Here is a 27,112-nt window from a genome sequence, read left to right as displayed (position 1 = left end):
GTCCAAACGGCTGTATACCACGGAGATGAAAACGAAACTGAAACTTAACTATCGCCTGGCTGGGCTGAATTTGAGTTGGAGCAGCAAAATATAGCCTAAATTCATAAATATTGTTATTAAATATATGCAATGTGTTGTGTGATTTTCGTCAGTAGCCTATAGTAGACCTAGATTCTGCGCTCCGAACGCCACTAACTGTTCTGTAATACACTGTCGCCGACACTGCTGGCGTATTTTTTTTATTATTATTTTCTATTTATTTATTTTTAAGTTTTTTGATTGGCGTGATTTTCGGCAAACCACACAACTTTTGGGTGGTCACGTGGTCTTAAAAAATCAACATAACCCACCTCATGTGTATTTGAACCAGTGACGGTGCATTCTATGTTGTGCACGCCATGAAAATTAGATAAAGTAACAATGCTGCGTCACGCAGCATCAGGCAGGAAAGACAATGTGACATCGCGCAGCAGCCGTCATCAATGGGTTAAATGTTTTAGTTAAATGCTCATTCCTGTTGGTCCCTGTATTGTATATGCTGCAGTATGATGTTATTTCTAATGTTTATGTGTGTTTTTAGGTGATCACTGTGTTAATGAAATCCACCCAAAGGGAACAGACCATATGCCAGTCCGCCAATGCCCTGCTGGCTACCGTTTGTCTGTTTTGTGGAGATGAGGTCTCCAGGCAACAGTATAGGAGGTGAGAGCTTCCAACACTTAGTTTAGTCTATTTGTTGTTTTGATAATAAAGTAGAACTATTTGCAGGTATGGGAGTTAGTGGTGGTTAGATGGCAAATACATCTGAATTATCCTCGGTAAAGGTTTAATACAAAGCTCTGAATTTCCTGTGTTAAAATAATAAATTATTGGAATCTCTCCGGATATCTGTGTCACTTTGCCTAGCATGAAAGCACTATTTTGTTCAGTAATGGCAAATGTAAATTTAGTAAACTGCTGTGTAAAGAAAACAGTATGCAGTATGCACAGCCATACAGCAGTGTGTAATCAGTAAGAACAAAACAAAGAAATTGAGACTATACAATACAATTATAATTTCTTTAGTTTATTTGCACATTTTGAAAATATATATATTGTTCATAGGCAGCTTTGTTAATAAGCACAAAGCAGTAATTTGCTCCTGCCTATATGCTCCTAGCCTACATTTGTGTGCTGAACTATAGTCTCAAACACCCACACATTGTTTCTCAATCATTAAAAGTGTTGACAGCCTTTATAGATTCAAGTTCAGAGAGTTGTGCCTTTTGTAAGATGAGCTGTTTTTGTGTCTGTGTTTTGTTTCTTCCAGATTGCTTCAGAGCAAACCAGATGCTGCGCGGAAGGCTCTGTCTGACAACAGTCTGCTGAGAAACATTGACTTCAGTGAGAAGTTCCTGGGTGAAGAACATGTTACAGAGAGTAAGATGTTTTATTACAATGTTTCTTCAAATGGAAATTCTGCTACTCTATTGCTGATTAGTTGACTGAAATTGAATTTGAAAAACAAATTCAACAAAAAAAATATATATATATCGACTTTCGTAGCTCTAACTAGTGATTTTTGCCTGTTCTGCAGCCTACGACCTGCCCCAACGGCCCAATGAGGCTCACATCTTCTATGGGAACATGAGTAAGACAGTGGTGTCGGTGCTGGGGAGTGTGAAGAGTGCAGACTGTGAGCAGGGCGACCACTCTGAGCTGCTGCTGCCCTCTGTCAGACATGATTCAGAGGCCGACAGGTAATGTCACACATATTTCCATCACGCGGATAAACACTAGGACCTGGTTTATCTTAAAGCTCCCATATTATACACTTTTCGGTACTATTATACACCATATTATATGGTCTTAGTGGTCCCTAATACGTTTTTCTTTAATTGTTTGCTGAAAAAAACTTTCAGATAATTTATTGTACTATGCTGATGTTCAGCTAATCTCACAATGGCCTATTTTTTTAAAAGAGCTGCAGCTCCCCTCGTAAATATACAATCTTTGAGCTCCCCCCGCCCCCTGTCCGGAAGCGAAGCCAGATACGCCTCGCCCTCTGTCTGTCGGGGCCGTGGACCAATAAGAAATAGGGGTGTGGGCTGCACAGTGGAAGCTTCTGGCTTTCCAGTTTGTGAGGTCAGAAACGAGGAGAATTCTGACTGGAGTATATTGGGGGGGAGGGGTGGGGGTTTCAGAAAGGGGGAGAGTGAGAAAAGGAGAGATTGTTATTTTTTTAAATATTTTGGCAGCCTCTAGGCACACCGTGGACCCATGGATATGTTAGAACACATTTAAAAAGTGCATTTAGCATAATATGTGACCTTTAATGCAATACAACACAACAGATACATTCAACACAAACACAGATGTACAATATACATTATTTAATGTCATAAATTATTAATATTATAATGCATTTAGGTCGTACATGTATCCCACTGATTTGAAAAATATATGAAATATATTTCCTCATACAGTATATCTTTCAAATACAGCACTGTGATGAAAGTTGAATGTACAATAAAATCATTTTAGCATGACTTTCGGTTGGACCCTAATAACATAACGCCCACTTTCAAAGGTTTAAATGATTCAAAAGTTATGTGATGTGATTAAGGCGTTGAAGATTTGACTAGACAGAAATGGATCTTTTTTTTGGGGTAAGAAAGGTTCCGGGAACTATAGTTTAGAGCCCTTTACTTTGTAACTATAATGCTTTCTGTAACTGAACAAAATGAATAGTTCTCTAATGCTGTTGTGTTTTTTTTTCAGTGGTTTGCCAAATAGCAATGTGTTTCTTGATGTGCTGCCAGTCAAAGGTCCCCAAGGTCCAACTCTGAGAGTGACAGAGCCCTCCTTAAAGGTACATTAAGCCTTTCTATTGGACTTCTGTCTCTTCTCCTGTTGATGACGTTGGTACTGTTTCAACTGGATGAGATGTAAACAATTCTTTCACTGCATTTGACATACATAAGTATTCATTTTTTCAATGCACAATGTCACCCCTCTCTTTTCAGGCTTCAGAGCCAATACACAGGCATTCTGAGGCGTGGACCATCCATCCAGAACAGCTTGTCCTCTCAGCTCCCACCATCAGTGAGTAGAGTACAGATTTCAAAAGCTTATTATTAGGTGAGCTATCGTCCCCTTAGCTTTGAGTTGAGTATGGTTGGTAAAGCAATCACCTCCAAACCATACGAATGACTCTGTGATGTAATCTGACATAAGTAGCCATCAATCCACATGTTGTTGTTGTTGTTGTTTTTAGATGGTACAGCCTCCACCAGTCAGGTTCAGATCCGGAACAATACATCCAGAGAACTGAGCTTTGATTTGTCCTGGCCCGCCCACTGCCTCACCATCACGCCTCAGCATGGAGTGATCGAGCCTCAGTAAGAACACTGGCTTTCATTACATGAAATATACAGTCATATGAAAAAGTTTGGGAACCCCTCTCAGCCGGCATTATAATTGACTCTGCTTTCACAAAAAAAATATAAAAGTGGTATGTCTTTAATTTACCAGGAACAGTTAAGTACTGGGATGTTTTCCAAACAAAGATTTTTTGAAAAGCAGTATTTGGTTGTATGAAATAAAATAAAATGTGAAAAACTGGCTGTGCAAAAATATGGGTACCCTTGTGGTTTTGTTGATTTTAATGCCTGTAACAGCATGTAAAACTGATGACTTTAAACACAAAGTTGGTTGGATTATGTTGTTAAGCCTTGAACCTCATATAATTGTCTGTTTAATCATGAGAAAATGTATTTTAGGTGCCTAAATGCAAGTTGCACTTCTCTTTGACTCTCTGCTGAAGTGAGACAGAATGGGATCATCAAAACAGCTCCCAAAAGATCTGAAAAACAAAGATTGTTCATTGTCATGGTTTAGGGGAAGGCTACAAGAAGCTTTCCCAAAGGTTTCAATTGTCAATTTCGACTGTAGGGAACGTTGTCAGGAAATGGAAGGACACAGGCATAGTGGCAGTTAAACCCAGGCATGGCAGACCAAGAAAAAAACAGGAGCGGCATAGGTGGAGGATTGTGAGAATGGTTGCACACAACCCACAGATCACCTCCAAAGGCCTGCAAGAACATATGGCTGCAGATGGTGCATCTGTACATCGTTCAACAATTCAGCGCAATTTGCACCAAAACATCTGCTTTTTATAAAGACCAAATAACTTAATTTTTGTCTCATCAGTCCAAAGCATTTTCTTCCAATATGAAGCTGGCTTGTCTAAATGAGCTTTTGCATACTCCATGCAACTGTATCTGTGGCGTGGGCGCAGAAAGGGCTTCCTTCTCATCACCCGGCCATACAGATGATTTGGTGCAAATTGCACTGAATTGTAGAACCATGTACAGATACACAATCTGCAGCCAGATGTTCTTGCAGGTCTTTGGAGGTGATCTTTGGGTTGTGTGCAACCATTCTCACAATCCGCCGCATATGCCGCTCTTGTACTTTTCTTGGTCTGCTAGACCTGGGTTTAACTGCAACTGTGCCTGTGTCTTTCCATTCCCTGACAACGTTCCTTACAGTAGAAATTGACAATTGAAACCTTTGGGAAAGCTTCTTGTAGCCTTCCCCTAAACCATGACAATGAATAATCTTTGTTTTTAAGATCTTTTGGGAGCTGTTTTGATGATCCCATTCTGTCTCACTTCAGCAGAGAGTCAAAGAGAAGTGCAACTTGCATTTAGGCACCTAAAATACATTTTCTCATGATTAAACAGACAATTCTATGAGGTTCAAGGCTTAACAACATAATCCAACCAACTTTGTGTTTAAAATCATCAGTTTTACATGCTGTTACAGGCATTAAAATCAACAAAACCACAAGGGTTCCCATATTTTTGCACAGCCAGTTTTTCACATTTTATTTTATTTCATACAACCAAATACTGCTTTTCAAAAAATCTTTGTTTGGAAAACATCCCAGTACTTAGCTGTTCCTGGTAAATTAAAGACATACCACTTTTATATTTTTTTTTGTGAAAGCAGAGTCAATTATAATGCCGGCTGAGAGGGGTTCCCAAACTTTTTCATATGATTGTATAAGCTGCATTTCCACCACAGGAACTAGATCCCACAACAAGGAACCTTTGCAGGAACTATGCGTCTTTCCACCGCAGGAACTAGGGTCTAAACTGTAGTTCCTGGAACTATGATTACCCCAGAAAAAGATCCTGCTTGGGGGGTAGGACTTTGTAAAGATTCAGGAACCTCTGGGGCGAGGGTCATTTCCTGGTTTGAATTTACTCCTGCTAGTTTTGGTGGAAATGCGGCTTTTGCTGAGTTTATGGGTTATATGCTTGCCGGATGTCTTTCTGTTTATTTTTCTTGTTTAATTGTTGTGTTACACATACACAAATCATTTACATGTATGAATAATTACATCCAAGATGTGTGTCATAGTAGATTCACTATATTGCTAATTACATGAAAATAATCCTGACGTGGTTTGTGAATATATTTGAATTTGATCATTCCACTTGTGTCTAATTTCTTGATTATTGTTAACCAAGGTGCCACCTGCAGATTCTGATCAGCCCAAACCCTTCACTAGCAACCAAATCCTCCCTGCTGCCATGGAGTGGACAGATCTATGTCCAGTGTGACAGTCAACAGAAGGTATGGAACACAAGACACATTGAGCTTTTCAATCTTCAAGACAAGTCAATCATTGATGTTGTCTTGTGTTGTAAGTACTCACTGAGTATGTTAACTGTGACGTCTGCTTCAGTTGATCAAGGTTCAGATTCGTCGTGATCTGGCTCTGGATGTGTCTGCTGCCCCGGCTGACAGCACTCTGTCAGCCCTGCCCCCCCAGGCAGCCACCCCAGTGCTACCAGTGTCCAGGCTCCAAGCCACCAAGCCTTCTCTACTGCCACAAACCCCAGAGACACCTCCAGCTCTGCTGGAGATCAGCAACAAGACTGTCATGTTCCCATCCACTCCCTCAGGGGAAACATCAGGTATGGAGGGCACAACCTGCCGTCTTTCTCTTTGGATCTAAAGCCCCTTTTACACTGGCCAAAAAACCTGCTTAATCCTGCTAACATCGGGCTTTTGTCAGCGGTGTGAATGTAGGGTTTGCTTTTGGATAATAACAGCAGCGCTACTCGTCTGTGGGTGTGCATTCAACTGATGATGCACCGCCCTCTGGGGCTAATGGGAATGTATTGACCACAGAGTGTAGCCTACCGTTGATCAACTGTTTGTTAGCCTTAATTAAAACATACATTCAAAATGACACGCCGCCCTGAGATGATACAGGGTACAGTACAGCAGCATATTGTGAGGTTGGAACATTATGAAGATGATGTTCTAGAAGCCTAAGTTTAGGTGAAAAATGGCTGTGTTCCCCTTCAGACTGTCAGTGTTATAAGTCACAGTCAGTAGACAGCACACTGTGTCCCTGTGGGAGACTGAACCTCTCTGTGTCTCCTCTGCCTCAGAGTCCCAGCTGGAGGTGCAGAATGGGGACCAGGAAGTGAGGTGGTACCTGTCATCGTTTGCTCCTCCATATGTCAAGGTACTTCTTTCTTTATTCTTCTGTCGTTCCTGTTTCCTCTCTGTATTATCCTTCCTTTGGGAACACATTGTTTTCTATTGAAGTTTTCTTTCCTTTTTTTCCCCAACTCTTTTTATTGGGGTTTTCAAAGTTAAAGATAAAAACATGGAGGTGAGAATATATATTTTTTTGATCCAAACATATAGAAACATTGCAAGGGAGTCAGATAGGTCTACCATGCTCTTTAAATGTATATTTAAACTATAGGCTAGTTATGGGAAAGAGTTGGTGCATTGTTCTTTTTGTTTAGTTTGTATTATTTTGTAAGTATAACTAAATCATTTCCCTTTGTTTCATCATGGCTCACTTTGCTATTTAATTTATTCTGTAAGTTCACACTAATGTCCTTTTTGTCTGGTTGGCCGTGGTGTCATGACAGATAGCAGTGACTCAGGTCTTAACTGTCCCTTGTCTCTCTCCTCAGGGAGTGGACAGCACAGGAGATGTGTACCGGGCCACCTACACTGCTTTCAGATGCTCCAGGGTCTCAGGCACTCTGGGGGAGCAGGAGAAGATGCAGGTACACAGCCACATCCACACAAGAACATGTCAGGAATATTCAGAGCAAATCACTTTTAAAGGGATGAGGTATTTACCGCAAATGTTTAGGGCAAAAATCTGTCTTGTGATACTTTTCATTCCTAGCTGAGAAGGAGCAACACTAACCCATGCTCCATTGATGAGTTGTGTTCACTAGGTAAAGTGTAGACTATCACATTGACATTTTTTTCATGGTCAGAATTTATACAAATATATTAGAGGTGGGCATAGATTAATTTTTTTAATCTAGATTAATCTAGATTAATTTTGGAATTAATCTAGATTAATCTAGATTAAAATGGCTCATTTGAATTCATTCATAATATGTGTGTGCTCCCTAAATAATGACTCAAAGTAAGTCTTTGAGAACGTGTTTCTCAAGCCAGGTGGCTTTCATTTCGTCATCAGAACGAGTGTCTAATTATTGCGAACAAATAATATTCTAACAATTTAATCAGATATAAGGCTAAAAATCACAACATTGCACTGTTTTTTGTGCTTAAAAAAAACGAAAAAACTAATTTGTTGGGTAGGCTATAGGCTATAACAGAAAATAAAGCCATTACTTTTGTGCTTCAAGTGAAACATTAAATATAATTTTTACATAAATAATAAAGTCCTTATAAACTTTTCAAGAAGCTGGACTAGAGTGAATATTGGACAGGCTTTATAGGTCCATGGCTTTTACCTGTGGGACAGCGCTTCACCTAACAGCTGGCTGCAACACCAACCTACAGTCTATTGTGCGACGGAGAGCTAGTTATCATTATCATCAGCGTTAGCCGACATCACGGCAACAGCTGAATAATGTAACACATTACACAAGTTACACTACATGAAAACAACGGGCTGTAGACGCTAGAGTTATAATTTCGTGTAGGAAACATTGTTGAGACTGGAATTTCGTACCACAGCGGCCGTTCCATAATACAGCACTCCCTTTAGCAATGGCTGAATATAAGACCTCCCTCTGCTGTGTATCTGCGGGAGCGAGTTTTTAATAACTTAAAAACAGTAAACGTTTAACATGATTACGGGTGTTTAGATGCTTTAATCATATGCCGAATTTATAAACAGACCATATTATTAACAATAAATTAAGTTATGTACATGTCAGAGTTACGTACATGGATACATTCATAAGTAAACATTGAATAGACAGATTTGTGAAGGGGGTTTGGCGCTGAGTGTTACATTAGCGATCCTGCAGCCAGGTGGTGTGTGTCGTGGGCAAGTGATGGAGAGAGAGAGCGGCGGGTGTCTGAGAGAAGCTTCGCTCCTGCAATAAAGGCTCCTCAAGTGTCAACAACGGCCCCCGGCTATTATTACCCGACCAGAGAACACACGGAAGGGGGTTCACCCTGACGGCGAACAGCCATCGGCCCTGGAGGGAACCATCTCCCCTGAGCCGAACAGGAGGTGGAATAAGAGATTAACGGCGATATTTTTTTTTATCGCCGATAAGAGTTTTGCGTTAACGCAGCACGTTAACGCCGATAACGGCCCACCACTAAAATATATACAACCAATGTCTAGATGACAAGTCCTCAGTGAACACATACCAGTATATGATTAAGTATCTTTACATATTTCATTTGTGGAGGTGAGCGCTGTTCCACACATAGCTGAATCAAATTACTTTTTTTTTCACAGTATTGTACTTCAAAAAATATTTGTTTCTTACATGACATGGTAAGACATAGACTATTCAAAAGGCAGTTTGACTTGCCATAAATTAAAAAATAATGTAGGTGTAGCAGTAAGCCATGTCAAGAGGATGGGGTATGGCCAATACCATGGCCCTGGAAGTAGTGCATCATTTCCATTATTATAACTGACCAGTCTAAATGTCCATGTGAGAGAAGGCTTTAGAACTTATGTTTTATACAGGAGGAGTACCTAGAGCAAATCCTTTCTTTCATTCCATACATTGCTCTTTAAAAGTGCTACGAGGAACTTTAAAATACTCTTAATGCCTTTGTCATGGGTCCCACACCCTGGAACTATAGCTTCCATAGTAAAAACACGACCGCTTTTGTACAAAGGGGGTGCAAGAATTAACCAAAAACTGAGAGTTCCTCAGAGCACCATTTTAAACCTCTGGTTGTAGTTAAGAGACATCAAATCATTCTTTCTTTCATTCCTAGCATTTTGTCTGTTGATTGGTTTAATGTTATTTGCTTCTATTCATGCTATACTTACCGGTAAAGCATGCAGCAATCAAATCGTTTCCATTTCCAAATGCAATGTGTGCTCCCAGGTGCCTATAACGTTCCTGCCCAGAGACAGAGGGGACTACGCACAGTTCTGGGACTTGGAGTGTCACACTGTGTCTGAGCCCCAGCACCAGAGCAGGATCCGCTTCCAGCTCTGTGGCACTGTGAGCACTCCTTTCACTATTCATCTCATCTTTTTTTATTCAAGTATTATTATTAGGGCTGTCAAAATTAACACGTTAACGCAGGGTGATTAATTTCTGGAATTACACACACACACACACACACACACACACACACACACACACACACACACACCAATTGCCATTCTATTGCCTATCCTATTTCCCCAAAGACATAGTAAAGAGACAGACCAATTGAATTATGGTTTGGTAGGTAGGCTTATATATTTTAGTTTGATTAAAATGTATTTTCAGTATTAAAACCATGATTTGGATTTTGAATTAATAAAAATACTCATTTTAAATGTACATATCCACCTTCTGTCATTTATCTTTCCGTTCATACAACAATATACAGAGAAAATTAGAATTTTTCAGGCATATTTCGAATGGTAAAATTAATCGTGATTAATCCACAGAATCCTGTGATTAATCTGATTAAAATGTGTAATCGTTTGACAGCCCTAATTATTATATGATATTTTTAAAGTATTGTTGGTGTCTTTCACATACCCTTACTGATAGTAGTAAAGTTGTCGGCCTAGGATTCATTATAATTCTGAGTTTTGTTTATTCTCCTATATTGACATAGAATTGTCTCTTGTCACGTTTTCTTATTTGCTTTTCTTTACAATGTTTCACCTGAACCTTTTTTTTGAAGTGCATCCTTTTTAACTTTCGAAGAGATTATTTTAGTTGTCTCAAAGCAGCAAATCTACATTGGACCAATATTTATTTTAGCGCTTTTAATCGTTAGCATTAGCCTAAACATTTACTTAGCACCTTCTAATCAAAACTTCATTAGTCTAACATTTATTTAGCACCTTTCACCAGACACTACAGTGTACAGCAAACAATGCTTGTGACAGCTTTTCTATTTGTTCTCCTTAACTGTTTATGCAGAACCTTTTTTGAAGTGTTTTTTTTCAAACTCTTGTTTATTTAAGTTGTCTCTGATCAACAAACCTACATTAGACCAACATTTATTTTGCACCTTTTTATAAGACACTCTGTACAGCAAACAATAATTAACTCACTAATTGTGTTACTGTCAAACCACACCACGTCTAGAGCATTAGCACTAGCGTGGCAAAATCTTTACTTTGAAGCATTAGAATGTGTTATTTCTTTGATAAGCTTAACAGAAACAGCAGGTGTGGCACTAGTAACCTCAGTATGGCTTTGTACTGTTAGTGACAGAATTAACAAATGAGGAAAGTGGGTTTTGGGATCACATGGATAAGCCCCCCCCCCCCCTGCTGAGATGGGCCTGCGGGCATCTTGTGTGTGTGTGCTGCTTTAATGTGGAGTGTTATGACAGACCCAGTTAACTTAAGAGCATACATACACAGTAAGCACACAAGTAGGTTAAGTGGCTGTGACTGTTTTTTTGTTGCTTTTATTTCTTAGATGCAGTGCCAAATCATTTAGTGATGTTAAATGCTCCAGTTTTTAGATATTTACCTGACAGCCCTGTGCGGAACTTAATATGTGATACGTCTGCCATGCTTGATGATGTCTCCACATCAATAACACAAATATGTTATGCAGAATATATTTGAATTTGTCTTCTAAATTGTATTTTACTGACAAGCAGTTTTGAAGTAGTAGTAGGGAGATGATGTCAGCCATGTTTTTTTTTCTTTCCTTTTTTTTTGTTACAATCTATCTAAGATCCTAAAGTGTTGTCTGTGTGTCTAAAGGGGATAAAGTGTGGGCCAGTGGAAGGACCTGTAGAAGGAGACTGCTCTCTGGTGAAGACAGAGGCCACAGTCAAACCCAGGAGGAGAGCCGACGCCTCAGCCGGCAAGACCAGGTGAGAGACGATACAACTCAACACGTCAGAGTGACAGGGGAATAGATGACCACTGCTAGACATCTTGGTGCAATCTTGTGTAAAAGAAAACGTTGTGGTTTTTTCACATGCTGTTGCATGAACTAGTAATGTTAGAACAACTGAAACACCACAAACTATTCATATGGCTCGCCATTAAGTTACTGTTAAGTCAACCGGAACATGTCCTACAGCGTAACTTCACATTAAAATCATTTAACTGGCAAAATGGCTAAACGTCAAGTCAATTTTGACTTTTATTTTGAAGCAGAAACCGGAAGCTGCCACTTCCTAGCTCAGTTGCGCGACCTTCACTAGTCTTCCGTGTGTGACTGACTACGCGCAAAAAGAACAGAAAAGAAAGCTTTTGATTTGCAAAAGTCCTACTTATAACCCTGCGCCCCTACCAAAACCTCCATGAACGTTAGTGGCAGCCGCCAGTCATTCATTTTCACTTCAATTTTCGCTATCAAGGGTGACTGAAGCCTCGGCTGCAGCAGCGGCATACCAACCACCAGCATACAAGTGGTGTGGCCACTCCACACACAGTCTGAAATAAGTCGTGGATGAACGACTCCCAAAACATTTAGGCAGCAACCAGTTTAATTTAGCCTTAATACTAATTTGTTTTATGGTTTGTTTGTTTTTAAATAAAAAAGGAAGTTCCAATTATGTTTGTGTATGTTGTTCTAGGGGTGGGGGGATCTACATTGTTTTCTATTTGCACTGAATTGGAAATTATGATATTTTAGAAGAAATGCACTGAATTACAAGGGTGTAGAGAATGGGTGTGAAAAGAGCATTAAAATGAGAAAAAATAATGGGACAAAAAGAAATCAAGGGACATTTAGGCTAGAATAGATAAAAATGTGCGATTAATCGCGAGTTAACCATGACATTAATGCGATTAATCGCGATTAAATATTTTAATCGTTTGACAGCACTAATATATACACATACATACAAACATACTGTATATTCATTACTGTTTTAACTATTCCTTTAAGACACTCATACATTCGCTGTAATGACTGGATTTAATGAACTGTAGGTCATGTATTCAGAGTAGGTATCTCATCCTCGTATGGTGTTGTGATGTTTATGCTTCCCGTTTTAAACTATCACTATGTGTTATATTCTCAGTCAGGAGGAGGCTGTGCGGAGGGGGGTGTACTCTCCACAGGATCTGTACACCTTCCCAGCCACGCGGGCCGGGGCATCCAGCACTCTGAAGGTCAACATCCGCAACAACTCAGCGGACACGCACGAGGTCAGACATGCATTACTATTTAATGAAGATATAAGGAAACACTCTCTCTGGCTTACTGTAGCAGCAACTAGAATACAAAACATTGGTTAAAGCAAGGACGTCTATAAAGGATGGTTTTCAAGTAAGCCATTGCAGAGAGAGAGGTTTATTATATTCAAAAGTAAGTGACAGTGTGTATATATATATACAGGTCCTTCTCATATAATTAGCATATTGTGATAAAGTTCAATATTTTCTGTAATGTACTGATAAACATTAGACTTTCATATATTTTAGATTCATTACACACAACTGAAGTAGTTCAAGCCTTTTATTGTTTTAATATTGATGATTTGGGCAAAAAATTAAAGAAAAACCAAAAATCCCTATCTCAAAAAATTTGCATATTTCATCCGACCAATAAAAGAAAAGTGTTTTTAATACAAAAAAGTCAACCTTCAAATAATTATGTTCAGTTATACACTCAATACTTGGTCGGGAATCCTTTCGCAGAAATGACTGCTTTCAATGCGGCGTGGCATGGAGGCAATCAGCCTGTGGCACTGCTGAGGTGTTACGGCCCCCACACACATCCTACCTCTACTGCGCGTCTACCTCGCGTCTGCGTCTGACTTTTTGTCACAGACTGTGAAATCAACGTAGAGCGAGCACACATCCAACCTCAGACGCACTGCTGAGGCGCGTCGGAGGCACGTCTGCAGCGACGCTCCCCTTCACCTCAGGAGGCTCGCCTATTTTTTTCTGAGAGCAGCGCGTCTCTCTCGCGTCTCTGTGCTTTAACTGATAGAGAAATACTCTGCTGACAGTCATACCAGCAGCATTCAATCTAGTTACACGTTTACCCGGTGTGTTTATTTCAAAATAAAACATCCCTCAGTCGTATACGCGAATAATCCCTTTATTTCACGATTTAATTGTGCAATCAAAATCCGAGGGATTTAAAACCTAATTTTCAATTAGTTCTGGCATTTCATTTTTGGATAAATGACACATATAGAGATCCAATATAGTGAAGAAATAAAAAAGATCATGATGAGCGCAACAGTTTTCCGTTGCTCTATCTGTGTCTACGGCCTTCTTCTTCCCCGACCACACCCCCCTCTCTCTCCCGTATAAATCAGTAAAGTGATTTTTGAAATACTCTGCTGAGAGTCATATTGACTTCATACTGGCAGCTTTCGCTGTAGTTTCACCATTTCCTGGTGTGTCCCCTTCAAAATAAAACTTCCAACAAGCGAACATATGGCAAAAAAAAATAAAAAAAAATGGCAATGGGGCGCACGGATTACTGTCCAGACTCAATATAAATCATATGCATCATAGATGACATGAAATAACTTTTAATGGGAATTATCTATGAAAACTCTATGTAGAAAGATAGGGCTTTTAGAAGCAGCGCTGCAGCAGCAGCTGCTGAGACGTTGCATGTGAGTCTGAGAAAAGTCCGAGAGAGGCAGCAGTTCTGGCATTTAATTTTTGGATAAATGACACATATAGAGCAGAGTTTCCGTTGTCCGGTAATTACCGGTCAATGACCGGAAAAAAATGAGGAGGACCGAAAATTCCAAATGTCTCCGGTCAGAATGACCAATGGAAATAATTATCTCTGCACAATTTGAATTGTGAATAAATATATTCAAATAAATATACTACAGTGGTCATTTATTTAGTCAATTCATGTAAAACAATAACAGTTTTGATTGTAGTGTAGCCTGTGTGATAAAATAAATAAATTGTTACATTTCGCGCACCCGCTTTTAAATTGATCGCTATAGCCTACCGTAGATTTATAAACTAAACAGCGGCAAGCTAGCGAAATAAATCCGGCGGCAAGTTTTGCGGAGTAGGCCTACTATTTGATAACCATGGCGAATCGACAGAGGATCACAAACTTTTTCAAGCCAAGCAGCAGCAGTGGCAGGTCTGACACCTCACATACACATCCATCTGTGTCAGAAGAGGGCGCTGATGCTGTGGTGCCCGTGGCTCAGCCTCCAGCAGAAAAGAGGAGGAAAACGCGGGCGTTCAGGCCGGACTGGATAGACACGTTCCCCTGGGTGAGGTGCGATATAGTAGACGGTGAGGAGAGGCTGTTTTGCGCTCAGTGCGAAAAATCCGGGAGGAAGAATGGCTTCACTCGGGGGTCCGCAAATATGCGATTATCGAGCATAACAGAGCACAGTCAGTGCAATGATCATGTATCGGCTGGCAACCTTAAACACCTGCAAATGGCCATGAAAGGCCAATGTGAGAAAGCCACCGACTCATCAAAAAAAAAGATCTGCTCGCAGATGAAAGTTGTATTTCACATGGCCAAACACGACATCCCGGGTCATCAATATGTGGGTATGACAGAGCTACTAAGAGCAGTTCAGGCCCCGGATTTCACCACATCCGAGGGGATTTACCGGCACAGCGACTCCATCTGTGATATGGAAATGGCTCTCGAGGATGTGGAATTAAAGGGACTGGATGAGAAAATAGGAGCCAGTGATTTCATTGGCATCATAATCGACGAGACCGTCAACATTACGGTTGACAAGAAGTTGATCATGTATGTCAAAGTGCAAGTCAATGGAAAGGTGGAGACATGTTTTGTAGGCAACTACGATGTGCACTCCGGGACGGCTCAGTGCATTTTCGACAAAGTAGCGGAGGTTCTCCGCGGCAGGAATGTGGAGCTGTCCCGCGTAGTCGGACTGGGCTCGGATGGAGCCAGCGTCATGATGGGGAGGCATGCTGGAGTTGGTGCTCTCCTGAAAAAAGAGAGCGTGTATTCGATCCAAGTGCACTGCGTTGCCCACCGCACTGCGCTGGCCGCGGTAGATGCAGCTAAAGCTGTGAACCAGGTTGGAGCCTACAAGCGCACAATCTCCGCTGTGTACTCCTTCTACAAGCACTCTGCTAGCAGGACCAATCGCCTCCGTCAACTAACAGCAACTCTGACAGAGGAAGACATGACGAGTCTGAAGCAGCCATGCGCTGTCCGCTGGCTGTCGTTGCACAGGGCAGTGGAGAGCATTAAAAAGAACTGGCCTGCGTTGGTTATGGAGCTTAATGAAGAGGCGGTGGGAGGAAATGCCCAAGCCCAAGGCATCCTTGGACAAATACAGCCATATAGCTTTATCGCCCTAACGCACACGCTAGCTGATGTTCTCCCAGTGATGACCAAACTAAATTTGGTTTTCCAGAGGGACGATGTCAATCTGGCCACAATCCGACCAATGGTCAAAGCATCAGTCTCGGCCCTCACACAGCTAAGAGATGCACCCGGGCCAGAAGAAAAGAAGTATCAAACGGACTCCAAAGAAGGCATGTACAATGGCATTCAAGTGACCCATGCAGGCGACCGGTCCGTTCAAGCCTTCAAAAATGCTCGAGCAAGCTATATCCAACACCTGATAGATGCTCTGCACGACCGCTTCCCTGACGATTCCCTGGATCTGCTTAACTGCTTCGACGTCCTCCTTAATCCCTCCCGATACCCACCACAGACAGCTGGTAAGTAGGCTAGGCTAGCCTATTTGATTACGTATGATGTAAATAGCCTTGTTATTAAATAGAATATTATTTTTAAATGACCAAACATGCTCGCATATTCTGGTCAATAATAATAAAAGGACAATAGGATTTAATAGGCATAATAAAAATAATAATACAGCAGGCCTAACAATAGCCTTTTAATAAGAGCCATAATGCAAACTATAAGGGAACTCGAGAGCTATGACCTCCGCTAAATTCTAATCTGGTACGCAAATGTTGTGAGTGTAATGGGTTATTTAGCCTATAGTGCAGCCGTCAAAATTGTGGTAAAAATCGTCCTTGTTGCATAGGCTGCTGACAGATAATAAGGAAAAGCGAGACAATAGGCTTATGTAGGCCTAACAAAACTGATTTGTACAGTGTTAAATGCACGTTGGAGACAGCGAGGAATACTTTGTTTAAAGTTGTTTATTGGCTTTTCTTTAAAAAAAAATATATGTGGTAACCATAGGTAAGATATTACCTTATCCTGCCCGACAACGCCACCTCCAATTTGATGGGCAGGAGGAACCCGTTTACATTAGCTATGAGTGTGTCGTTTTTACCGATGTATCTTCCCCTAACATGAACAATGAGATGGAGGCATGAATTGGTGCAAAAATATATCTTATTTATTGAAGACTATAGATTAAAACCCTCTTAAGAGAGGGATGCAATAGTAGACGTCTCAGATGACAGCATTACTCTCCTTTCGGTATAAAAAAGTCTGGTCCGCGCGTGCACGCTGAATAGCCACTGTGGAGGACAAAAGAAACGAAAGCAACAAAAGCCAACACCAAACAAAAAGGGAAAACACATGCACTATCTACAAAATATGTAACATAAGAAGTAAATAATAAGAAATGTGCATTTAGCAGTATAATAAAGTGTCAAACCGTGCAGGCCCACCACAGAAAGCTTAGACATGTGTCGCCACGGGCCCAGCCTTGTACAGAGATCCCTGAAATGTAGAAGGAGAGTAATCTGAGTCACAAAATTCTAGCCATAAGAGCTACTAACGGGTTCTACCAAAATAAAACAAACAAACATAAAGAAAATATAAAAAACAGTAGAAAACAGTGGCTGGCCTGGTCCTTTGTATGAGTAGCCTCAACATACACACTAGTCCTGCCTGTGGCCCAGCAATTCAGGAAGGAGGGGTGAGGGACTTCCACTCCGTAATGAGCAGTGTTGGGAATAACGCCGTTTAAAAGAACGGCGTTACGTAACGCCATTCTTTTTTCAGTAACGGGGTAATCTAACTAATTACTTTTTCCGCCGTTACACCGCCGTTATCGTTACTGAACGTTAAATGCGGTGCGTTACTTTGAATTGATTGAATAAACGGTGTAATCCGAACGCACCCCTGGCTCCATACTACACAAACTGCTAGTGAGGAGACCGGTGTGTGGATGACATTAGAACTGTCAGTTAGCGCCGTCACGTCAGCGCCTCTTTAGTGAAGTTTCTTTTTCTTTCTCTCTCTGTTGTGGGAGCTACGAGCGTGCACGTTGGCGCAGTAACCACCTATCAATCCACGATTGAAACGTGCTCTCCCTGAGTTTGTTTGCATCGCCCTTGTGAGTAAATGCATTGAGTTTCCCGATCTCTATAAATTATAATTTATGCACGCTATTAAACGGACGTGATTCGCCGGTTGCAACAGCTGTTTAGCGTGTCATCACGAGCCGAATATTGCTATTGTTCTTTTCCTGGGATCTGTATGCTGCTGTGCTTGTTAAAGAAGGAAATAAACAGCGGATACATCCTTACTCCTCCTCTCATCGTCTCATGCTTCATAGTCTGACGTTTTTGGCCTGAAGTGGTGTTTTAGCTGACACCCCTGAAGTGAATCCAGTGATATAGCAGATCAGCACGGTACATTCAGCAGTTTCCTCTACTACTTTTGTTGAGAACAAAATACTGCAGGTGCAGGATAAACCTCTTGCTGTCTGTTGATGTGCAATACATATTGAAGGTGATGTAGCTTACAAGTAGGCCTACCTGTCTGTTCTACTCATTTCAACTGACTTGTGAAAACTGCTCAGAAAAATCTAAATTTTGACATATAGCAACTTTTTTTTTTACAGTAGGCTAACGCAAATAGTTACTTTCCCTGGTAACTAGTTACTTCTATTATAAAGTAATTCAGTTAGTAACTCAGTTACTTTTCGGAACAAGTAGTGAGTAACTATAACTAATTACTTTTTTAAAGTAACGTTCCCAACACTGGTAATGAGGCTTCTTACTGGCCACAGCAACCCTTTGTCACGTTCAGTGACCTGCCGGAACTGGCCCCAGTTCTCTCCGTTAAGAGAGGAAACGTGTGTCCTTATCGCTAGGCAGCAACGGCCGGTGAGAGCCGAGGTGCACACAGCAAAGTAGCGAGAGGGAGTGTGTTGACACCGGCAAACTTTTATTGCTTCCTGCCTAATTGGCAGGCCGGTCATGTGACAGTCACGTGACTTACTTCATGATTCCCACATACACCCCCACTAAAAAGTGTCGTCGCCCCGACGATAACATTAATCACAACCAAGGTCTAAATAGGGGATTGACCATTACTACAGGGGCCAGGGGAGCAGCAGCCCTTACAAACGCAACTATATTCTCACTTGCCACTGTGGACCTTGGGAGGTTGTGTGGATTTGGATTTCTTCCGGCTGTAGCCCTAGTTTTCCGTCGAGGAGCTGGTGGCATTTCCTGCCTCTCCCCGGGTCTGATGGAATCACCTCCATGGACTGCAGCCTGTTGGTCATCTGGGGCATGTCGAGGGGACAATGTCCCATTTATCCACAGCAGAGCATCCTCCTCATCACTGCTGCCGGGACTATCCTCCTGATGGGGAGTCCTTGGGTCTGGCCCGGGCGCCACCGGCACCGACGGTAGACCTTCCAGCTGTGCCGCCCTCATCTCGGTCCTACTCACCCGTCTAACACTGCCAGTGCCGTCAGCCATGGTGACGATGTAGGGGTTACCAGCTTCGGTTGGCTCCTGGTGAAGGCATGTGGGCAACAAAAGTTGAATATAGGGCTCACCATGTGGGGCAGTTACTTTCCTATAGAGTACGCCGTCTCTTTCTATAATGCGGTCCCACTGTTTAAGGAGACTCTTTACCGCCTGCGGGAGTTGCGAGCGCTCTTCCTTATTTGGTGGCTTTCCCATCTGCCAGAAAGAAAGAAAGACTTTAAGAACAGGGTCAGTGCTCTGTAGGGTTGCCAGTTCAGTTTTTGATCGGCTCGGAAAAACTCCAATTTGATGCTGTGTTACAACATCAGGTCCCTCCTGGTCGTCCCGTGCATTTTGAGTGCCACTGGTCTGGTGGTCCGGCACCTGCTGGGGGCACTTTCTCTCCCTCTGAATAAATACCAAACGTCCAGATTGTGCAACAGTCTGGTTGGGTGAATATACATTTTCGTTGGGAGGTAGCCCACTAGCATTAGCACTTGTGCTAGCAAAACTAGTGCCTGCACCTGAATTGGCACCTCTTTCTTGAACGAATTGCTCATTAGCCACTCGTAGTCTCTGTACCTCTTCACGTAGAGCCAAAAGTTCCTCTACTTCCTGATCGACACTCATTTCTGTAGGGTGGTTTACAACAACAGAAATGAGATACACAGAGTTAGGTATTATCAGAATACAGGGAATCCAACAATGGAGTCAATTTGTTGTCACCGGCCCTTGGATCCCATTACAGGTTCATCTGCATCCCAGCATCTGTGTCCCGATGTCCAGCTCCAGCCACTGTTTCTATTTCAACCAAAAAAACAAGGAAAGCAAAACAAAACAAATGCAGAAATTCATGCCCCTTTAATATATCCTGCCGACAACGCCAAAAATGTGGTAACCATAGGTAAGATATTACCTTATCCTGCCCGACAACGCCACCTCCAATTTGATGGGCAGGAGGAACCCGTTTACATTAGCTATGAGTGTGTCGTTTTTACCGATGTATCTTCCCCTAACATGAACAATGAGATGGAGGCATGAATTGGTGCAAAAATATATCTTATTTATTGAAGACTATAGATTAAAACCCTCTTAAGAGAGGGATGCAATAGTAGACGTCTCAGATGACAGCATTACTCTCCTTTCGGTATAAAAAAAGTCTGGTCCGCGCGTGCACGCTGAATAGCCACTGTGGAGGACAAAAGAAACGAAAGCAACAAAAGCCAACACCAAACAAAAAGGGAAAACACATGCACTATCTACAAAATATGTAACATAAGAAGTAAATAATAAGAAATGTGCATTTAGCAGTATAATAAAGTGTCAAACCGTGCAGGCCCACCACAGAAAGCTTAGACATGTGTCGCCACGGGCCCAGCCTTGTACAGAGATCCCTGAAATGTAGAAGGAGAGTAATCTGAGTCACAAAATTCTAGCCATAAGAGCTACTAACGGGTTCTACCAAAATAAAACAAACAAACATAAAGAAAATATAAAAAACAGTAGAAAACAGTGGCTGGCCTGGTCCTTTGTATGAGTAGCCTCAACATACACACTAGTCCTGCCTGTGGCCCAGCAATTCAGGAAGGAGGGGTGAGGGACTTCCACTCCGTAATGAGGCTTCTTACTGGCCACAGCAACCCTTTGTCACGTTCAGTGACCTGCCGGAACTGGCCCCAGTTCTCTCCGTTAAGAGAGGAAACGTGTGTCCTTATCGCTAGGCAGCAACGGCCGGTGAGAGCCGAGGTGCACACAGCAAAGTAGCGAGAGGGAGTGTGTTGACACCAGCAAACTTTTATTGCTTCCTGCCTAATTGGCAGGCCGGTCATGTGACAGTCACGTGACTTACTTCATGATTCCCACATATATATATAAAAAAAAACACCGACTGATTGTCCCACCGTTCCCTCAGCGCTTCGGGAATATGCAGAACCAGCCATCCAAACCATGCTGGGTCATTTTGGCCAAGAAATTGCACGCGAGGACGAGTCTGCAGCAACCACATTCATTGATGCCGCAAGCGCGCAGCGAGATGCCATCCCCATGATGACAGCCCTCCGCAGTTACGGAGGCTTGAATTTTGCAACGGCCTGCGAGATGCTCATTAGGGAGTATGCGGAAATCTTCCCCGAGTGGGTCAAACTGGCAAAGGTAGCCTGTGTGATCCCCGTCTCCAGTGTGCCAGCAGAGAGAGGCTTCTCCCTGCAGAACCGCATAAAAACCGCCCAGCGAAGCCGCCTTGGTGAAGGAAGAGTCACAAGGCTTATGCGCATTGCAAGCAGCCGAGACACACTCGATACATTTGACTTTAAGTCAGCAGCGGCACGCTTCACAGCTGCAAAGTATCGAAAGAAGTAAAAGTTTGCGATATTGTTTTATTTTCAGAGAGTTTTTATTTATTTTATGCTGTAGGCCTATAGTTCGGCAATTCACGTTTTCACTTTAAAATACTGCCGTTCTTTGTTATACTGTTTATAACTTAATTATTTAAATGTTATTATTTTCATTACAGTCGGCATTTTCTTATGGTATGCGCCCGTTTGTTTTACTGTACTTAGTATTGTTTAGGCTATTATTACGTTTGCCTTGCATGGCCTACCTAAATTATTTTTGTTTCAAGTCGGCACTTTAAAATTAAATGTTTAATTGTTCTGTCCTCCACCTGCCAACATTTTAATAAAAAAAACAGCAGGCTATAAATCTACATGCCTTGATGATATCATTCTTTACATAGCCTGTCTATTAATTGCTTTAATTGCAATAAACACGGACAATATCCGACCGCAGTTTTTCCAATTTGACCGTTACAAATTTCCAGGTCACATGACCGGCACCAATTTTTTCTAGCGGAAACCCTGATATAGAGATCCAATATAGTGAAGAAATAAAAAAGATCATGATGAGCGCAACAGTTTTCCGTTGCTCTATCTGTCTACGGCCTTCTTCTTCCCCGACCACACCCCCCTCTCTCTCTCCCGTATAAATCAGTAAAGTGTTTTTTGTAATACTCTGCTGAGAGTCATATTGACTTCATACTGGCAGCTTTCGCTGTAGTTTCACCATTTCCTGGTGTGTCCCCTTCAAAATAAAACTTCCAACAAGCGAAAATATGGCAAAAAAAAAATAAAAAAAATGGCAATGGGGCGAACGGATTACTGCCCAGACTCAATATAAATCATATGCATCATAGATGACATGAAAGAACTTCATTTTTAATGGGAATTATCTATGAAAACTTTATGTAGAAAGATAGGGCTTTAGAAGCAGCGCTGCAGCAGCAGCAGCTGCTGAGACGTTGCATGTGTGTCCGAGAAAAGTCCGAGAGAGGCAGCAGTAAGGTAACGCGACGCGCTCCAGAGGTAGACGCAGGATGTGTGTGGGGCGCGTAAGGTAACGCGACGCGCTCCAGAGGTAGACGCAGGATGTGTGTGGGGGCCGTTATGGAGGCCCAGGATGCTTCGATAGCGGCCTTAAGCTCATCCACAGTGTTGGGTCTGGTGTCTCTCAACTTCCTCTTCACAATATCCCACATATTCTCTATGGGGTTCAGGTCAGGAGAGTTGGCAGGCCAATTGAACACAGTAATACCATGGTCAGTAAACCATTTACCAGTGGTTTTGGCACTGTGAGCAGGTGCCATGTCGAAAAATGAAATCTTCATCTCCATAAAGCTTTTCAGCAGATGGAAGCATGAAGTGCTCCAAAATCTCCTGATAGCTAGCTGCATTGACCCTGCCTTTGATAAAACACAGTGGACCAACACCAGCAGCTGACATGGCACCCCAGACCATCACTGACTGTGGGTACTTGACACTGGACTTCAGGCATTTTGGCATTTCCTTCTCCCCAGTCTTCCTCCAGACTCTGGCACCTTGATTTCCGAATGACATGCAAAATTAGCTTTCATCCGAAAAAAGTACTTTGGACCACTGAGCAACAGTCCAGTGCTGCTTCTCTGTAGCCCAGGTCAGGCGCTTCTGCCGCTGTTTCTGGTTCAAAAGTGGCTTGACCTGGGGAATGCGGCACCTGTAGCCCATTTCCTGCACACGCCTGTGCACGGTGGCTCTGGATGTTTCTACTCCAGACTCAGTCCACTGCTTCCGCAGGTCCCCCAAGGTCTGGAATCGGCCCTTCTCCACAATCCTCCTCAGGGTCCGGTCACCTCTTCTGGTTGTGCAGCGTTTTCTGCCACACTTTTTCCTTCCCACAGACTTCCCACTGAGGTGCCTTGATGCAGCACTCTGGGAACAGCCTATTCGCTCAGAAATGTCTTTCTGTGTCTTACCTTCTTGCTTGAGGGTGTCAATGATGGCCTTCTGGACAGCAGTCAGGTCGGCAGTCTTACCCATGATTGCGGTTTTGAGTAAGGAACCAGGCTGGGAGTTTTTAAAAGCCTCAGGAATCTTTTGCAGGTGTTTAGAGTTAATTAGTTGATTCAGATGATTAGGTTAAGAGCTCGTTTAGAGTACCTTTTCATGATATGCTAATTTTTTGAGATAGGAATTTGGGGTTTTCATGAGCTGTATGCCAACATCATCAGTATTAAAACAACAAAAGACCTGAAATATTTCAGTTGGTGTGCAATGAATCTAAAATATATGAAAGTTCAATTATTATCATTACATTATGGAAAATAATCAACTTTATCACAATATGCTAATTATATGAGAAGGACCTGTATATATTTACAAACTTGTGTATACTGTTATTCCTTATTGCTAAGATACATTGCATGAGTGTATTTATTTGTACTGAATGATACATGTGATAATAACCCCCTAACACATGTCACTGTGCTTTGCATGGATTTGATTTGTTGATGTGTGGCTTCTCTAATTGACTTGCAGCTGACATTTGTAAACCCTAGAGAGCCCTTCCACATCAAGCATTCCAAATATATGCTGAGGTGAGTCCACCGGTCATTCTTCCCAACATGATCTCTCTCTTCTTCACTGTTCTGACTGTAGCTGGGTGAAATCAGACAAGTCTTTATTGTTAGTTGCCTTCCTTGTTACTGTGTCAGTGTTCTCGTGGTCTTCTGTTAGAGAGAAGTTGGGTATTAGGGCGGTTTCACACCTGATAGTCCGCTTATAGTTGGCTACCTTGGTTCGAACCAGACGAGAACCAAAATGCAGCTTCATAAGTCACGTGAGGACGTTCTGTTTACTCATTGGTCAGATGTCAGGGGCGGGACCAATAACTTAGTTCCCTAACTGTTTAACAATAGGTCAGAATTTCCATGCAGGAAAACTACAGAAAGGAACTACAGGACGTAGGGGGAAGTCTTTCTCATCCCATAATGCATAGCGTAACTAAGGGAGCTTGTTTAATAAAAACAAAAATACTCAAGCTCATGTTCTTACCACAAACGGACCGCACCTGAATTTTTATGGAAGCGTACCGAGACCTTGTTGAAGAGGTGGTCTCGGTTGTTTGGTCCGCTTTGGGTTTGTCCAGTTTTCTGACCTGCCCAAAGGAACAGCAGCAAAGGTAGACGCAAACCTGGGTTTGTTTCAACCAAACCAAACAAGGCAGGTGTGAAAGTGCCCCTAATGTTTAGTCTGGAAAGGTAAATCAACACAAACTCTTTGGTGTAACCTCTTTTGTAATGTCACTCTCTCATTGCTAATGCTCACTATGGAAGGTCCTGTGAGATGTTGGTACCTGGAGGATGATGTGACTATATATACGGTACACACACACACACGCATGAGGCCTGGAGGAGTTGTGATGTTTGCCTAACTGGGGCCTTTGGGAGGGGGTTACATGGCCAATGGGACTAGCTGTGCTGTGCTCTGCTGTAAAGGGACTGTTTTCAGAATCGGCTTTACATGGCTTTTGTACTGTTGAAATAGTAGAAAAATATCATTTGAGTGGAATGGGGAAATAAAAGGACGTTGAAATGTATTGACTTCCTCATCAAAATGGATGCACTGTCAGACACACTACTGTTGGTTTCCCTCTGAACCGGCCCTCCAGCCCTACAGTAAGTGTGCTGTTGTGAGCCCTGCTGTGTGTGGACTGCTGGTTGCCTTGTGATGAAGCCGGCATGCTGTGGCTCCTGATCATGCATCATTTTCACCACATCAACAGTATACTGTACCTGTGTGCTGCTGCCCCATTCACTCTCTATTCATTATGCTGGGACATTGTATGTGCTGCATATGGATGAGTTGACCTTCTCCCTCATTTTTGAATACAGTGTTTCACCATTATTATTTATGCCAGAATCTAATATGTCACATGATCCATATTCTTGATTTTATTTCTTGATGTGAACATGCATTTACATCTGTTGCCAGTTGCACGTGTTCTGTATTACTGATATCCATTTCCAATAGAAATAACTATCTATTTATTTAACCATTGTAATGTATTAACTGCTGTCCATTCTTCCCTGCCTACTAGGTCACAGCACTATCTGAAGCTACCCGTTCAGTACAAGCCCACTACTGCAGGCGTCCACACTGGCTTGCTGCTCATCCAGTCAGAAACAAGTGGAAGTCTTGTGATTCAGCTGACCGGTGAGGCATTGCCTTGAATTGACCATCCTTACAACCACCCCTCTTCATGCTGGCTGGCTGGCTTTGGATGGATGCTCTGCTCTGTATTATTTCCCTATGGGACAGACAAGCGTAACTAGAGAGGAGAAGGGGGGAAACTGCACACTGTTTTAAGGATCAAACAAAAGCAACAGTGGACCCTAAATCCTTCCTCTCATCCTATTTGAAGATAACTTATTTACTGGAGATGAGTTGAGACTCTACTGCCAACACTGTCTGCCTTGTGGATGTAGCACCGGTATCCTCAGCTGGCTTATCAAAAATGACTTTGCCTGTTTTGTGCCTGACACTCAATGATTTAGCCTCACAATTAGTTCCTCAGCACAGCTCATTTCAGAGAGCTAATGGGTTGTGTCACTTGACTCTGGATGTGGTATTTTGCCTTATCCCTAAGGCATGTGGCACAAGGCAGCATTGTTGTTGCCACGCGGCCCCCTGTCAGACGGCACCAGGTTGAATATGTTTTGGGGATTAACTTTGAGTCGGTCACACAGGAATGCCTTTGTCTCTGCTTTGGTAACACAGCTGCTGGGAGTTTTGTTTTCGGGGCAATGTGTTCATTTATTTTCTTTCTCTTATTTTTTGAAAAGCCAAACTGTGCTCAAATCAGACAGAGACCTGGGCATATTTGTATGTGTCTCAAACCCAATGAATTAATTTCTGTCATATACTCATGAACATTACAAGACCACAGTAGATTTATGGATTGTTTTTTTTTAGGATCACGCAATTTAGATTAAAAAATATATATATTTAGGTCTGTCAACATTTCAGAAACATCCTCCTTCTCTCCTGTGCTTGTGGGACTTCTATGGAGATGTCTCCTCATCGCACTGAACCTTTGTCTGCACCATGTGTTGACTTCCCAGCAGCCTCCAAGACTGCTTCCAAACCGTCCAGATGTACTTTAATTTAGTCATGATGGGGGCAGCTCACAGCAACACTAGGATGCTTAATGATTGTTATTACATGCTAAGAAGACTTTCCTCTGGTGGGGGGTTGGGCAGCTTGCCAGGCCAGCTAACAATGGTAACCATGGTAAGAAACCTTGTTAATCATTGTGCCAGTCACAGAAAATTAGCAACCCATTTCCTCTTTCTGCTTAGGGGCGAATGACCAATATTGCTTGGGGGGGGGGGGTAGGGGGGGGTTTATTGGATTCACATCCATAATCAGTTTTGGAACTGGAATAGAGCTATCCATAAACTTGATTAAGGCTGTGTGTTGTTTAGCTGTTAGATGCCACACGTTGTGACAACAGCTTAGAAAAATCAATAACACTAGTGTAGAGTTTGAATATGAAGGCGGTACTTTGTCACAGGCAGCTCTTACTATGCCCGGACACATTATCCTGACATATTTTGATTTACAATTTGCACATGCTTAAATAGTATATAATGTAATATATTGTTTGTTTGTACACATTTTAAAAATAAAGTTTTGTGATAAAATAGCTTGGCTTTCTTTG

The 27,112-nt window shown here is 42.1% G+C and overlaps 1 protein-coding gene across 1 annotated transcript in view; it reads left to right on the top strand.

The window, feature by feature from the left end:
* Positions 1-26,749, top strand: part of cep192 (centrosomal protein 192) — a 62,445-nt gene extending 35,696 nt beyond the window's left edge. The window contains exons 38-52 of the mRNA XM_080039434.1: positions 581-702; positions 1,310-1,419; positions 1,577-1,739; positions 2,761-2,851; positions 3,006-3,084; positions 3,257-3,380; positions 5,520-5,625; positions 5,738-5,969; positions 6,453-6,529; positions 6,993-7,088; positions 9,369-9,488; positions 11,210-11,322; positions 12,484-12,610; positions 23,929-23,987; positions 25,490-26,749. Of these exons, the coding sequence (XP_079895560.1) occupies positions 581-702; positions 1,310-1,419; positions 1,577-1,739; positions 2,761-2,851; positions 3,006-3,084; positions 3,257-3,380; positions 5,520-5,625; positions 5,738-5,969; positions 6,453-6,529; positions 6,993-7,088; positions 9,369-9,488; positions 11,210-11,322; positions 12,484-12,610; positions 23,929-23,987; positions 25,490-25,622 (1,752 nt within the window). The 3' untranslated portion in view covers positions 25,623-26,749. The remainder of the gene's footprint in view (positions 1-580; positions 703-1,309; positions 1,420-1,576; positions 1,740-2,760; positions 2,852-3,005; positions 3,085-3,256; positions 3,381-5,519; positions 5,626-5,737; positions 5,970-6,452; positions 6,530-6,992; positions 7,089-9,368; positions 9,489-11,209; positions 11,323-12,483; positions 12,611-23,928; positions 23,988-25,489) is intronic.
* Positions 26,750-27,112: the final 363 nt, after the last annotated feature.

The sequence above is a fragment of the Ammodytes marinus genome, assembly GCF_949987685.1.
Source record: "Ammodytes marinus genome assembly, chromosome: 13".
Classification (NCBI taxonomy): domain Eukaryota; kingdom Metazoa; phylum Chordata; class Actinopteri; order Uranoscopiformes; family Ammodytidae; genus Ammodytes; species Ammodytes marinus.
This window is presented reverse-complemented; position numbering and strand designations above follow the sequence as displayed.